This window comes from Equus caballus, chromosome 4 (assembly GCF_041296265.1).
Source record: "Equus caballus isolate H_3958 breed thoroughbred chromosome 4, TB-T2T, whole genome shotgun sequence".
NCBI classification, from domain to species: domain Eukaryota; kingdom Metazoa; phylum Chordata; class Mammalia; order Perissodactyla; family Equidae; genus Equus; species Equus caballus.
In genome coordinates, this window is record NC_091687.1 from 7,290,166 (window position 1) to 7,306,780 (window position 16,615).

The following is a 16,615-nucleotide window of genomic DNA, read 5'->3' on the forward strand; positions in this document are numbered from 1 at the left end:
ATGCTGTGGAGGCATCCCACACACGTACAAAATAGAGGAAGACTGGCACAGATATTAGCCCAGCGACAGTCTTCCTCAAGCAAAAAGAGGAAGATTGGCAACAGATGTCAGCTCAGGGTCAATCTTCCTCACACACACACAAATTGCTTTATTTACATAAAGCGATAATTCACATATATAATTCACATGCAATTCAACCATTTAAAGTATGTAATTCAAAGGCTTTTGGTATATTCACAGATATGTGCAACCATCAATATGCTCAATTTTAGGATGTTTTTATCACCTCACAAACACACCTCATACCCTTCAGATATAATCCCTTTACCCCTCACCCCAGGCTTGCACTAAGCAACCAGTAATCTACTTTCTAGCTCTATAGATTTTGATACTGTAGCCTTTCATATGAACAGAATTATACAGTGCATGGTTTTGTCACTGGCTTCTCTCACTTAGCATAATGTTTTCAAGGTTCAGTCACGTTGTAGCACGTATCACTACCTCACTTGTTTTGATGCCTGAATAGTATTCCATTGTATGGATATACCACATTCTGTTTAGCCATTTGTCTGTTGACGGACACCTGGGTTGTTTCTATCTTTTGGTTATTATGAATAATGTTGCTATAAACATTTGTGTACAAATTCATGTGTGAAGATATTTTTAAAAATTTGCTTAACATGTTTTTTTCATTGTGATAAAGTATACAGAACAAAGTTTACCATTTTAGCCATTTTTAAGTGTACAGTTCAGTGGCATTGGATACATTTATACTTAGTTATGCAACCATCACTACCATCCATCTCCAGAACTTTTTCATCATCCAATAATGAAACTATACCCATTAAACAATAACTCCTCATTCCCCCTCCCCGCTAAACATGTTTTGATTTCTCTTAGATATATACCTAGGAGTAGGACATATGCTAACTCTGTGTTTAATTGTTTGAGAGACTACCAAACTGTTTTTCAAAGCCCTGTGCTATTTTAGATTTCCAACAACAATGCATGAGGGTTCTAATTTCTCCACATCCTTGTCAACACTTGTTATTATCTATATTTTTTATTATAGGCATCTTAGTGGGTGTGAAGCGGTAACTCATTGTGGTTTTGATTGATTTGCATTTCCCTAATGTTAAAAATATTTTTGTGTGCTCATGGGCCATCTGCCTATGTTCTTTGGAGATATGTCTATTCAGATCCTTTGCACATTTTTTAATTTGGTAATTTGTCTTTTATTGTTGAATTGGAAGATTTTTTCAAAATATATTTTACATACAAGTCCACTGCCCGATATATAAATTGCAAATATTTTCTCCCATTCTTGATTGTGTCCTTTCAAGCACAAAAATTTTTAGTTTTGAGATAGTCCAATATAATATCTTTTTTTGTTGTTGTTGCTCATGCTTTTGGTGTCATAGCTAAGAATTCTTTGCCAAATCCTAAGTCATGACAATTTGCCCCTATATTTTCTTCTAACAGTTTTAGTTTTTAGAACTTAAACTTAGTTTTTTGATTCATTTTCAGTTAAGTTTTAAATATGCTGTAAGGGTCCAAGTGCATCCTTTTGCATGTGGTTATCCAGTTGTCTTAGCACCATTTGTCAAAATAACTATTCTGTCCCCATCGAACAATTTGGACAAGCTTTTTGAGTGTCAGCTGACAATGGATCTATGGATTTTTCCCTGAAATCTCAATTCTGTTCCACTGATCAATGTCTATCCTGGTACCCATACCATAACATCTTGATTACCATTGCTTCGTACTAAGTTTTGAAATCGTAAAATGTGACTCCTACTTCATCCTCTTTCAGGATTGATTTGGTTATTCTGGGTACCTTGTAATTCCATATGAATTTTAGAATCAGCTTGTTAATTTCTACAAAGAAGTCAGCTGAGGTTCTGACGATGACTGAGTTGAGTTTGTAGATCAGTTCCGCAACTATTGCTGCCTTAACCATGTTAAGTCTCGTGATTCACGAACACGGGATGTTTTTCCATGTATTTAAATCTTTAATTTCTTTCAACAATATTTTGTAGTTTTCAGAGTATAAGTTTTATTCTCCTTTAATTGAATTTGTTCCTAAGTATTTTATCTTTGTGGTATTATTGCTATACGTATTATGTCTATTAACATTACAAATCTAACAATAAATTGTGATAATTATTACTCTACCATCTGTCATCATTTCCTTAGCACATTACAGCTTTGCTCCTGCCTACCTCCTTTATGCTGTTATTGGCAAATGTATGTATATATTTTACATTTCTATATATACTATATATACATTCTATATATATTCTATATATATATTACATTTCTATATGTTATAGGCCCAACAATACATTGTATACATACTTTATACAATTGCAGTTTAAATCAGTTAAGAGAAGAAAGAAAAAAATATGCATTTATAAGGTCTTGTATAACTTCATAATTACCTTTACTGATGCTCTCTGTTTGTGTGGTTTTGAATTACCGAGCTGGAGTGACCTGCTTTCAGCCTGAAGAACTCCCTTTAGTATTTCTTGTAAATTAGGTCTGCTAGCAACAAATTCCCTCAGTTCTTGTTTATCTAGCAAAGTCTGCATTTCTCTCCATTACGAACAAGAGCTTTATTGGATACGGGATTGCTGGTTCACAGTTTCTTCCTCTGAGCCCCTACCTTCTCACCTCCTTTGCTTCTGCTGAGAGGTCATTGTAAGTCTTATGGGGGCTCCCTTGAGTGATGAGCAGTTTTTCCCTTGCTGCTTTCAACATTTTCTCCTTGTCTTTGATTTTCTGCGTTTTTGCTGTGATGTGTCTGTTCGTGTTCTTTCCCAGTTAATGCTACTTGGAGTTTGTTGAGCTTCCCGGATGTGTAGCTTGTTATTCAATAAATTTGGGGAGTTTTCAGGTATCAACTCTGAATATTTTTTGCTTTCCTTTCTCTCTCTCCTCTTCTTGTAGTACTCCCATTACGTCAATGTTGGTGTGTTTACCCATGTCTCACATTTCTCTGAGGCTCTGTTCATTTTTCTTCATTCTTTTTCCTCTTCATTCTTTGGCCTGCATAGTCCCTATCAATCTAGATTCTGGTTGACTAATTCTTTTTTCTGCGTGTTCAAATCTACTATTGAGCCCCTCTAGCGATTTTTTAAATTTCAGTTATTGTACTGTTCAACTCCAGCATTTCCATTTGATTCTTCTTTATAATTTCCATCTTTTTATTGATATTCTCTATTTGATGTGACATTGCTGTCACACACTCCTGTACTTCTTCAATCATGATTTCTTTTAGTTCTGTGAATACATTTATAACAGCTACTTTCAAGTCTTCTCTGTTAAATCCCACATTTGGTCACTCTCACAGACAGTGCTGCCTCCTTTCTTCCCCTGTGGATGAGTCATGCTTTCATGTTTCTCTGTATGCCTCATAATGTTTGTTGGAAACTGACCTTTTCAGATAATACATATGGCAACACTGGGTACTGGTCCTCCTTACCTCAGGGGCTTACTATTGTTATTTGCTTGTTTATTTTTTTGGTGACTGGCTGGATTATTTTAGTGAAGTCTATTCCACTGCCACGGCGCTAGGCCTCTGATGTTGCATATCAGAGAGGCACAGCTTTGGGTATGCCCACAGTCACCCAGGGAGGACAGTGGTACTGGCAGGGTTCTCTTTCCTTGACCACACCCAGCTGCTGAAGTCTACTCACTGCCAGCAGACTGCTCTATTGTTTTCAAGAATACTTGGGGCATAAATTCCTTTACAAACAAATCCAATCTAACGATAGCTCCTTTGATAGAACAGTTTCTGAAGTCATGTTTGATATTTGTTCTGACCCCCAAGGACTCCTTGCAGTTGTCTTATTCCCCGGATCTATCCTAAGAGCTAGTTGGCCTATAGTCTAGTCTGTATCTTCCTTAGATCCATGAATATCCTCCCCTTTGCCTCTCACCACAATCTGCACTGCTTTGTTTTGTATTTTCCTGAGGAAGATTGGCTCTGAGCTAACATCTGTTGCCAATCCTCCTCTTTTTGCTGATGAAGATTCACCCTGAGCTAACATTTGTGCCAATCTTCCTCTATTTTTTTTTCTTATATGTGGCTCACTACCACAGCATGGCTGACGAGTGGTTGCAGGTCCATGCCCAGGATCCAAAGCAGAGCGTGCTGAACCCAGTGCTGAAGCCAACCACTAGGCCACAGGGCCAGCCCCTCCGCTGTTACTGAGAGTGTCCTCAGCTTTTATCTCCAGGCTCTGTTGTGAATGAAGTCAGTTACTTTGGGAAGAGATTAGGAGTTAATTGTTTTACTGTCTGCTTCTCCCCCAGACAAGATCTTTATGCCAGAGCTCTGGAGCTGGGGTGGAGAAAAGGGCAAGCTTCTCCCTGAGGAACACCCCACTCTAGGGACATGGTGGAGGCGGGCAGCAGCCTGAAGTCCTCTTAGGTTGCCTTCCTGGTGTGGAACCACCATTTCAAAAGCTGGGGGAAAGGTTTATTGGGGCACCAGTATATTCGTGGAGCCACAACAAGGTAGAAACTCCGCCCCCTGAGTGGCAGTTGGGCACCTCAAGGGAGCACCCACCTCTTCATCTCACTGGCCTTAAACTTAGCCTCAGTGACAGGCAGCTGAGGGCAGGATGAGAGATGCTGAGCGTCTGCCCCTCCCTGGAAGAAAGCCCTCTAGCTGGGAGTTGGGCAAGATGGATCCTGGTGTTCTTGGCTGCTGCAGTCTAGAGTGGAGTTTAGGCCTTGCCGAGGTGGGAGGAGGGAAGGAGGAAACAGTCTTGGTTGAAGTATCACAGACTGTTACGGAACTCTTTCTTATGGAATTTTCACAGATTTTCTTGAGTAGATGATTTTTCATTTGCTGTTTGCTTTTATGACCATTTCCAGAGGCTTGAAATTGTTGAGTTTTAATAGTTTTTACCAGTTTCACTGGGGAGTGAGTCAGTGGAGTGGGAAGTGCTGTCATTCCAGAAGTCAATCTCCTCCCATTCTGTCTTTAATCAATTCTAACACAGTCATGCATCACTTAACAAGGGGATAAACTGTGAGAAATGTGTCACCAGGTGATTTCATTGTTGTGCGAACATCATAGTGTGTACTTACACAAACCTTCATGGTATAGTTTACTACATACCTAGGCTATATGATACTCATCTTATGGGATGACTGACATCATATATACGCAGTCCATCAGTGACCGAAACTTTGTTATGCAACTTATGACTCTTATGCTTTTGTAGCTACCATTCTACATCTATGCCTCCAACAACCTTATTTTGCTATACCAAGAGGTCAATTCTCAGTCCTAATCTTCAACTTTTCAGTAGCATGTGACACATTAACTATTCCTATTCCAACTTAATGAACTCATTCTTTGGAGTTCTACACTATTTTGAGTTTTCCTCCTATCTCACCATTTTTTTTCTGTTTTACTCTTCTTTGCAGGCTGCCACTCCTCTACCCAATCTATATATTTTGGAATGCCTATCTCAGGCCAAGAGTCTCTTTTCTCTTCATCTACATCTTCCCTACAGAATCTCCTCCAACTCCCTAATTTTAAAAAATCTATATGATGATGACTCCCAAACATGTATTTCTAGCCCTGATTCACATTCAACTACCTTTTCAGCAATTCTATTTGCATCTTCAATTCAATAGTTTCAAAAGAAAAACCTTAATTTAACTAGAGTTAGCAGTCTTCCCCCAACTTGTTCAAGCATATCCTTGATTCTTCTTTTCTTCTCAAATTTCACCTACCAGCAATTCTGTTGGCTTGCCTTCTAAACTGAATCTTGAATCAATCCGACCGATTCTTACCATCTCCTCTGCTCCTCCTTGTTCAAGTCATTACCATCTCTTGTCTGGATAAACAAAATAGCTTCCATTTCCTATTTCCCCTTCTCTGTGGTGACCCTCCCTTAGTTGTTCACAAAGAAGCCAGAGTGCTAATTTTAACAGGTTATCAGTTCATATCAGTCCTCTGTTTAAAAGCAATGATTTCCACTGTATTTGAATAAACTCCTATAAAGCTCTACATGATTACATTTCCCTTCCTCTCTGACCCGATTTTATACCCCCCCCCTTCCTCATTTGCTGTGTTCCAGCTTTCTATTCCTCAAATCTCATCTTAATTTTCTCAAGGACTCTAAATTTGCTTTTCTCTCTGCCTGCAAAAATCTTACTCCAAATCTTCCATAGTTGATTTCTTCACATTACTTAGACCTCAGGTCAAATGCTACCTTCTCATAGAGGTCTTCCTTGACCACCTTTTATAAGGCACTCTATCCCATTATCTTGCTTTATTTTCTTCATAGTAATTACCACTATTGAAAATTCAGCACGAATAGTGAACGATGAAAAATGCTAACCTGGTTACTCGTGCCTTGATTCTTTTCTGGTTCTCCTAGTGCCTTATTCCATTCATTACCTCTTTTCTCTCTTGCATCTCCTATCTCTTTCTCTCTCCACTGGCTACTTCTATCTATAAATACTTTCAACTCCCCTTCTATCACTAAAAACAAACAAAAAAACTTTTCCTTGGCTCAGCTAACATGGCCAAATTTATCTTTTCTTCTCTGCCTTACTTCTCAAAAGAACATTTAAAACACATTGCATTTGTTTCCTTATTACCCTCATGAGTTTCTGGCTGCTTAGAATATGGGTCACCCTCTGAATTGGGAGAATTCCGTCTCCAAAGAGTAATGATGAAGCCATATTGGTTAAAACAGTGATTTTTTTCCACTCTGATTTTTTTCCTTCCATTGAATTTACTCCTTTTCCCCCTCCACAAGTAACATATACTCATTTTAAATAAAAGAAGAAAACACAAAATAAGAATTCTACCTCCTAGAAATAAACCACTATTACCATTTGCTGAGGATATTTCCAGAACTTTTTTTTAGCAGATGCATACGAATTTAAAAAAGTAAGCCAGAATGATAGTATATATGCTACTTTACATACTTTTTAAAAAACTTTATATTATTAGATCTTTGTAGATAACAGATATTGGTTCAGTCCTCTTCCATTAGTCCTTATCTAATCTCCATTTTTAGCATAAAAGAGTTATGAAGAGAACAAGATAGTCTCATTCTATTCCAGCCTACTCTCATGCTACTTATTTTGCTAGTCAAAACTTCTACATTCTATTTTACTAGTCAGAACTTCTTACTACAGTGGATACAATTCAACTATAAGTACTTAGAAAAAAATTTGAAAGAGAAACAAATATTCAAATAGCACTCATGAATCTATCCAACATTTTCCTTACAAGGTAGGTGACAAGAATCTGCTACTACTTGAGTCAGGTGTACAAGCCAATCAATTGATTTTGTGTTCAAACAGAAATTTGAAAATAATACTCTTTTTCAATTCAGTAGGAAAAGCTGTGTGCTTTAAACTTACGGAGATGGTATATTGTTTTCCGATGTGGTTTCTAAATATGGCTGCATATACTATACTTATCTAAGAGATTTTCAGGTTAATTTTGACTATACTTAGTTTTTTCCTACCAGACTGAGAACCCATGCCAGCTTAAGACTTATTTCTGCTATACTTCCTGAACATACCAGTTCCTTTTAAATCACATTTATGCCAGTGGTCCATCAAGAATGATGCTGTCTGATTTTATTATAGGTATATTATAATATCAGTTAAGAGATGATGACCACAGATGCTCAACTCCTAGCTTCTACTCACCCTATTTGGTGTTATACTTTAAAATGGCTTTGAGTTGGGAACCAGGCTGCTCAACTAAGGATTAAATTTGACTTCAGTTAAAAGTGTTGCAAAGTCTTTTAAAGTATACAAATAAATAATAATCATTACAAATATTTAGAAAATTAGCATATTCCTAATTTCTAATTTATACTAAAAATAAAAGACAAAATCCTTAACATGCCAACAAACAGGTTTGATTAAACAAACATACTCATAATCCGGCTTTTTTGTTATGAATATGTCTTGTGTATCATCTTCCATGTGTTGGAGGTCAACATAGAGGTCTGTAGTTCCACTTGCATTAAACTTTCCTTGAATATTCTGGCTGTATTGTTGAAGACGCTTCCATAAGTCATTATAAAGACGCAATAATTTAGGGTATTCTCCTTCAAATGCCTGTTTCAAAAACATGGAAGCTGCCAAGCGAAACAAAAACATGGATTAGGTAAATGATAAAATAATAAAATGCAGCAAATAAAAGTTTCTTTTGTATATGAAGATGATGCTACAAATAGCTTATACTAAAGGACAAACCGAAGATGTGTTCTAATGTCTTTTAAAATAATGCTATTTATAATAATGCAGTAATTTTCCACCCAGACTATTCACTGCTTTTGATATATTAACCATATATTTTGAAACTTAACCTATAAAAAATACACAAATTGACAATTATAGTTGCAGATTTCAAGTCTTCCTCTCAGTAACTAATAAAACAAGTACACAGAAAAATCAGTAAGCACAGTAAAAACCTAAACAACATCCAAAATTTACTTAATTGATGTAAAATTTACTTAATTTACACAATACTTCATCCAAAACAGCAAAGTACACATTATTTTCAAGTGCCAAGATTGACAATATTTGATGTCATAAAACACTCTGAATAAATTTAAAAGGTTTCTGGTCATACAAAGTACGTTTTTGAACCAAAATAGTTTTAGAATAAAAATTAGTAACAAAGATATCTTAAAAAATCCCCAAATATCTGGAACTAAAAAACATGCTTCTAACATAACTGATGTTGGTCATAAAACAAACCAAAAGGGAATTTAGAAAGTATTTTGAACTGACTGACAATTAAAAGACAACAGACAAAAATTTCTGGGATGCCAGTAAAGGAGTACTATACATAAACACCTATATTTGAAAAGAAGAAAGGTCTCAAATCAATGACCTCATCTTCCATCTTAAGAACAAAGAAAAAGAAGAGCAAATAAAATCCAACATAAACAGAGGAAAGAAAATGATAAAGATCCGTACAGATATCGATAAAACAGGAAAACAACAAAAACACTGAAACCAAAAAGCTCTTAGAGAAAATGAGTAAAACTGACAAACCTCTAGTCAGATGGATTAGGAAAAAAGAAAGAGAAGAAACAAATTAGCCACATTAGGAATGAGAGAGTTGACCTCACTACATATTCTGCAGATATTAGGAGGATAATAAAGGAATTCTGAACAACCTTATGCCAATAAACTTGAAAACGTCCATAAAACGCACAAATTCCTTGAAAGACACAAAGTACCAAAGCTCACTCAAGAAGAAACAGATACACTGAATAGCCTTATATCTATTGAATTTTTTAGTTAAAAGCTTTCCCACAAAGAAAAACCACAGGGCCAGATAAATTCAGCAGTGGATTCGATCAAACAATTTAAGGAAGAAATAATACCAATTCTCAAATCTTGTTATGAGATCAACATTACCCTGATAACAAAACCAAAAACCTAACAGGAAAACAAACAAACAGAACAATATCCTTCATGAATATGAACGAAAAATTATAAAGAACATTTCAGCAAATCTAGTCCAACGATATGTAAAAAGAATAATATATCAGGACCAAGGGAGTTTATCCCAGGAATTCATGCTTGATTTAACATTTTAAAATCAATGTGATTCATCATATTAACAAACTAAAAAGAAGCATGTGATCATATCAATAGATGCAGAAAAAGCATTTTAAAAAATCTAAAATTCATTCCTAATAAAAACTCCCACTCTACTAGGAACAGAAGGCCTGATAAAAGGTATCTACAAAAAACCCACAGCTAATATTCGACAAGGGAGCCAAGAGCCTACAGTGGAGAAAGGAGAGTCTCTTCAATAAATAGTGTTGGGAAACCTGGACAGCCACATGCAAAAGAATGAAAGTAGACCATTATTTTACACCGTGTACAAAAATCAACTCAAAATGGATTAAAGACTTGAATGTAAGACCCGAAACCATGAAACTTCTAGAAGAACACATAGGCAGTACATTCTTTGACATCGGTCTTAGCAGCATATTTTCAAGTACCATGTCTGACTGGGCAATGGAAACAAAAGAAAAAATGAACAAATGGGACTACATCAAACTAAAAAGCTTCTGCACAGCAAAGGAAACCATCAACAAAATGAAAAAACAACCTAACAATTGGGAGAAGATATTTGCAAACCCTGTATCAGATAAGGGGTTAATATCCAAAATATACAAAGAACTTGCACATCTCAACGACAAAAAAAAAAACAACAACCCAATGAAAAAATGGGCAAAAGATCTGAACAGAGATTTCTCCAAAGAAGATATACGGATGGCCAACAGGCACATGAAAAGATGTTCAACATCATTAGCTATCAGGGAAATGCAAATCAAAACGATAATGAGATATCACCTCACTCTGGTCAGAATGGCTATAATTAAGAAGACAGGAAACAAGTGTTGGAGAGGATGTGAACAGAAGGGAACCCTCATACACTGCTGGTGGGAGTGCAAACTGCTACAGCCACTATGGAAAGCAGTATGGAGTATCCTCAGAAAATTAGCAATAGATCTACCATATGATCCAGCTAACCCGCTGCTGGGTATTTATCCAAAGAACTTGAAAACACAAATGCATAAAGATACATGCACCCCTATGTTTATTGCAGTATTATTCACAATAGCCAAGACTTGGAAGCAACCTAGGTGCCCATCAAGCGATGAATGGATAAAGAAGATGTGGTACATATACATAATGGAATACTAGTCAGCAATGAGAAATGATGAAATCCGGCCATTTGTGACAACATGGATGGACCTTGAGGGTATTATGCTAAGTGAAATAAGTCAGGGGAGAAAGTCAAATATCGTATGATCTCAGTCATAAGTAGAAGATTAAAACAATGATAAACACATAGCAACAGAGATTGGATTGGTGGTTACCATAGGGGAAGGGGGAGGGAAGAAGGCAAAAGGGGGTGTTGGGCACACGTGTGTGGTGATGGATTATAATTAGTTTTTGGGTGGTGAACATGACATAATCTACACAGAATTTGAAATATATTACAATGTACATCTGAAAGCTATATAATGTTATAATCCAATGTTACTGCAATAAAAAATAAAAATTAAAAAAATAATAAATTAAAAAAACAAACACCCACAGCTAATGTGAAACTTGACAAGACTTAATGCTTTTGCCTAAAAACCAGAAAGAAGACAATGATATCTGTTGTCACCACTTCTATTTAACATTATCCTAGAGGAGCCAGTCAGTATAACAAGATGAAATAGAAGCAAAAAGACATTTAACTTGCAAAAGCACAAGTGATACCACTGTTTTATTCAGAGAACATGATCTATGTAGAAAATCTGTTGGAATCTACAAAAAAAGCTACTAGAATTAATAAATGAATTTAACAAGGTTGCAGGATATAAGATCAATGTGTAAAACTCAATCATATACCTATATACTAGCAATGAACAACCAGAAACTGAAATTTAAAAGACAAAGCAATTTGCAATAACATTAAAAATATGAGATAATTAGGTATATCTGTGAAAATATGTGAAAGATCTGCACACTGAAAACTGCAACAACAGTGCCGAGATAAATTAAAGAAGACATTAAATGAACAGAGACAATACATTCATACTTCAGAAGACTCAATACAGTTAAGATGCAAATTCTCCCCAAAGTAATCTATATATTAAAATCCTAATTAATATCAATGCACTCTTTTTTTGGTAGAAAATTATTTCAAAATTCTTACGAAAATGCAAAGGACCTAGAAAAACAAAAATAACTTCAAAAAAGAGCAAAGCTGAAGAACTAATGCTACCTGATTTCAAGATTTATAAAACTACAGTATGAAAATATTGGTATTAGTGTAAAGACAGATACACAGAATAGAGAGTCCAAAAACAGACCCACACTTATATAGAAAAACAAATTCTGATCAAGGCGCAAAGGCAATTTAGTAGACATAGGGCACATTTCAACAAAGGATACTGCAACAACTGGATATTTATATGCCACAAAATAAACTTTAATTCATACTTTGCACCTTATACAAAAATTAACTCAAAAAAGACTATAGACCCAAATATAAAACCTGAAACTACAAATCTTCTAGAAGAAAACATGACAGAAAAATCTTTCTGTCCTTGGGGTAGGCATAATATGAATCCAAAAGCATAATTCATAAAATAATAAATTAATAAATTGGACATTGTCTAAAGTGCTCTTCAAAAGACACTGTTTAAAAGAACGAAAGGACAAGCCCCAGAGTGGTAAAATAAATCACCCATATATCTGATACAGAATTTGTATAAAGAATGTATAAAGAACTGTCAAATCTCAATAATGAGAAAACAACTTACTTTTCAAAATAGGAGCTTCATCAAAGAAGGGATATGAATGGCAAATAAGCACATGAAAAACTACTCAATATCTTTAGTCATTATCAAAATACAAATTTAAACCACAATGATATATGACTATATACCTGTTAGAATGGCTAAAACCAAAAAATCAAATGTTGGTGAGGATAGGGGAACCAGAACTCTAGTATACAGTTGGTGAAAAGGAAAAATCGTACAATCATTTTGCAAAAGATTCTAGTATTTTAAAATGTTAAACGTATGCCTACCACATGATCAAATCATTCCTTTTCTAGATATTTATCCAATAAAAATAAAAGTATACGTCCATATAAAAACTTGCATATGAACATTCAAAGCAACTTTATTTCTAATCGCCAAAAATGGAAACCACCCAAATGTCCATCAACAGGTGACTGCATAAACAAACTGTGGCATACTGCACAATGGAAGACTATCCAGCAATAAGAATATACCACTATACGGATGACTCTAAATATAACCATGTGGCATGAAAGACAAATAATACGTAATACACGCCGTGTCATTCAATTTGTACAAAGTTGTTGGAAATGTGAACTAATACATAGTGACAAAGAGCACATGAGCGCTTGCCTGGGAAGGGAGAGAGGAGACGGTGGGGAGAGGAATTACAAAGGTGTACAAGTAAACTTCTGTGAGTCACATGTATGTTCACTCATCTTTATTGTTGTAATGGTTTCATGGAGGTACATATATGTCAAAATTTACCCAGCTATACAATTCAATAAATTCAGTTTATTATATGCCAATTATATCCTAGTAACGCTGTCTAAAAAACAGTTATCTCAGAGAGGACTTCTTTGAAATCCCTCCTCCCCTGAGGAAGAAGCAATCTACCACGACCCTGAGTGTCCTCTATATATTCTTGCAGGGTATGCCAATAATATAAAGCCTGGTTGCTCTTCATCTGGCCATTTATCAGGTTTGTATTTGCAGCAAGCGACCTTGAGAGATGAGGTAACTTCTCCCTGCACGCAAACAGCAGGCTTGCGTATTGCTCACTACGGAAGTGGGAGCCCGCTAAGCCTGGGGTTCTTACCTGTGGGGCGGACTCACTGCACACACCACCACACGGGCCATACCGCGTCTCCCACGAGACTCGCAGACAGGGGGTACCAACAGACAAATATGCCGATACACATGCTGTTAGCTGTCCCATGAGTCACAAGTCCTTTTGCTCTGACCCAGGAGTCTCACGTCTTCCTACAATATTCAGAAGGCTTTGGCAGGCTAGCCTTTTTAAGTAGGGTAAATCCTCAGATCCTTCACAGTTCTTGAACTCCTCCAATCTGAATCATATTCCCATGGATATTCTCTCCTAACAATCTGTTCTTTGCCTTCTTTGCATTTGCCACAATTTCTAATTATACTTGTTTAAAGTATGTTTCCCCTACTTGGCTGTAAACTCTACAAGGACAAGGACAATGCATTTTCTTCAAATCATATTTGGTATTTAGCACAGCGCCAGGAATACTAGAAATTAAGTAAATATTTCTTAATGATAGAATAATTAAGTTTTGTTTTTTAATGGACATATGCTCACTTTCATAGGAATCTCATCCATATAGAACAAATCATGTTGAGGGTTTCAGATAGCCAAACTTTGACTATATCATCTCAGTAAATGTGATTAATTGTAAGTTACTTAAATCAAATATACTTAAAGTTTACGAATAAGTATGCTTAAATCTTGAAGCTAAATTCTACTTTATATGTAGTTATAAAGTATATAATATACTGGTTTTGTACGTCTTGCAAAATATTTTCTGCTTCTTAACAGTATTAGATATCTAACGCTACATAATAAATTGCCACAAATATATAAAGAGTTCATATTAACTACCCATAAACTTGATTACACTCAATTATTTAGTTGATAAATATTTGTAGAACACATACAGACATCTTAATAATTTAATAAATCATTTATAGATAGAAAATGACAGGCTACTAATTCCCAGTTGTTTGGTAATTTATTATTCAGATTATCCCTTTGCGCAAGCTACTGTTCTTTCTTATTAACCACTAGTGATTCCAACATAGACACAAACATGGAGATGAAATTCATATTAACCAATTTAATTACTATTAACATTTTATAATTTAGAAAACAATTTTATGTACATTTTATTACCAAGTAATATCTCTGGGGAAAAAATCTCTGATTAAGAATGTCTGTCCTTGATTTTACTCCCTTATCTCTGTCTTCTTTAATTCATTGTAATAAGAACCTCTGTAGCTTCAAAAATGTGTAGGCTTAGACATATCCCAAACCTTGAGCTAATTCATGTACAGATCAAAGGACAGAAATAGTCTTTGTGCCCCTTTTCTCTCTTTCCATCTTCATTCCAGTACCTTGCTTTACTTTCTTCATAACAATGAACACTATAAGAAATTATTTATTAGTTTGTGTTGACTGTCCATCTTTCTCCCTTAGAATGCAAGTTTAATGAGAGCAGGGATATGATTGGACTTGTCTCTGTACTTACTTTACCTGGAATAACACCAGGCACTGAATTATTGAATGAACAAATGAACTGAAAAGAGAATGAAGAGGGGTCGTCTAGGTTTGGAATTAAATAACCTCGCCAGATTCTAAAAGCCTAGTCTTAATTGCCTCACTGCTCCCAGATTCCCCTGTCCAAGGCTTCAGAGGACACTCCTAATATTTGCTTCATCCCAGAGCTGCAGCACCCATAGCTCTTGCCTTAGTCTTGAGAAGTTGCTAAATCTTAGCCTGTATGTATGCTTCTGCTCCTGCATCTCTCTGTGGAAAGACTAAACACTTCATCTCCAGGCCTCTCACAGAGGTCCAGGTCAAGAACGGGCAGCGCACCTTAAAACTCCCACCAACCTTCAGACCACCAAATACTGGGCAGTGCAAAATCTACCCGCAAGGATTTAATTATTCATCTATTCAATAAATATTTGCTGACCCTTTACTATATGACAAGTACTGCTGTAAATGTTGCATATGCTCTAGTGAACAAAACTGGGAAAGCTCCCACCCAGAAGGAGCCTATACTCTAGTGAAGAAGGGCAACAAACAAGTTAGTATGTAACATAATATCAGGCAGTGTTAAGAGCTTTGAAGAAAAATAAAGCAAAGTTAGAGAACAGGTGGTGATAGGGAGTGATATTTTATGTACTGCAGACAGGGAGGGCCTGAGTGAAGCACGGATACGACCCACCTGGACATCTGGGGAAAGAGTGATTCACGTGGAAGAGAGAGCAAATGCAAAGGACTTGAGGTAGATTATGCCAGCAGAGGTTGCTGCTCTATTTTAACATCTTGCCACCCTCTTTAACACTTTGGCCTGAGAAAGTCGGCCTCCATAGGTAGGTTGGGTCCCTCCTTTGAAAGTACACTGCTACCCATTTCTAGTTCATTCCTTTCCTAGCTGACTCAGTGCCCAATACACTGTCAGGCCTCGCACCTAAATCACCTAGCACTATGAAAGGAAAAGAGGCCAGTAATACACTGGTTTTGTACGTCTTGGAAAATATCTTCTGTTTGATAATTGTATTAGATGTCTACTGCAATATAATAAATTGCCACAAATGTAACTGCTTATTTTAAAAGTACACATGTATTATCTCATAGTTTCTGTGGGTCAGGCATACTGGGTGCTCTGTGTCAGGGTCTCTCACAAGGCTGTAATGAAGATGTCAACCATGACTGGAGTCTCATCTTCAGGCACGCCAGAGGAAAGGTCGGGTTCTAAGCTCACGCGGTTGTGGCCAGGGTGCAGTTCCCTGTGGCTCTGACGGAGGGACTCAGTCCGTAGCTTCCTGTGGGCTGGAGGCCAATCAGTTCCTCAGCAAGGGGACTCACCAACATGCCTTCTTACTTCATAAGAGCTTGCAAGCCAAGAAGGCATTAGAGAGAGCCTGCTAACAAGAGGGAAGTTACACTCTTATGTGACCTAATCACAGAAGGGACATCCCCTTTGCATGTCTTATAGGTCAGAAGCAAGTTTTACCTGTACTGAAGGGGAACAGATTACACAAGGATGTAAATAACAGGAGACGCTCATTGGGGGCCATCGTACAATCTGCCTGCCACAATAAAATAAATCATACTTCATTTACATCAACACAAATGATATAAAAGTCAAACACTGAAGGCCATACAGCAGTCTTGCAAACACCTACTTTTCAAACACTGATATATTGTGGACTATATAACTCCTTCCTAATACAAAACAAACTCAGTTTTTATAAAAATA

General features: G+C 36.4%; 1 protein-coding gene across 7 annotated transcripts in view; it reads right to left on the reverse strand.

Annotated features, from left to right (window-relative positions):
* COG5 (component of oligomeric golgi complex 5) overlaps positions 1 to 16,615 on the reverse strand; it is a 345,803-nt gene that overhangs the window by 85,008 nt on the left and 244,180 nt on the right. For all 7 annotated transcript variants that reach the window (XR_002807321.2, XM_023638888.2, XM_023638887.2 and 4 more), the window contains one exon: positions 7,928 to 8,132. Coding sequence is in view for 6 of the 7 variants with exons in the window: in XM_023638888.2 (XP_023494656.2) it covers positions 7,928 to 8,132 (205 nt within the window). In the remaining variant the exon portion in view is untranslated. The remainder of the gene's footprint in view (positions 1 to 7,927; positions 8,133 to 16,615) is intronic.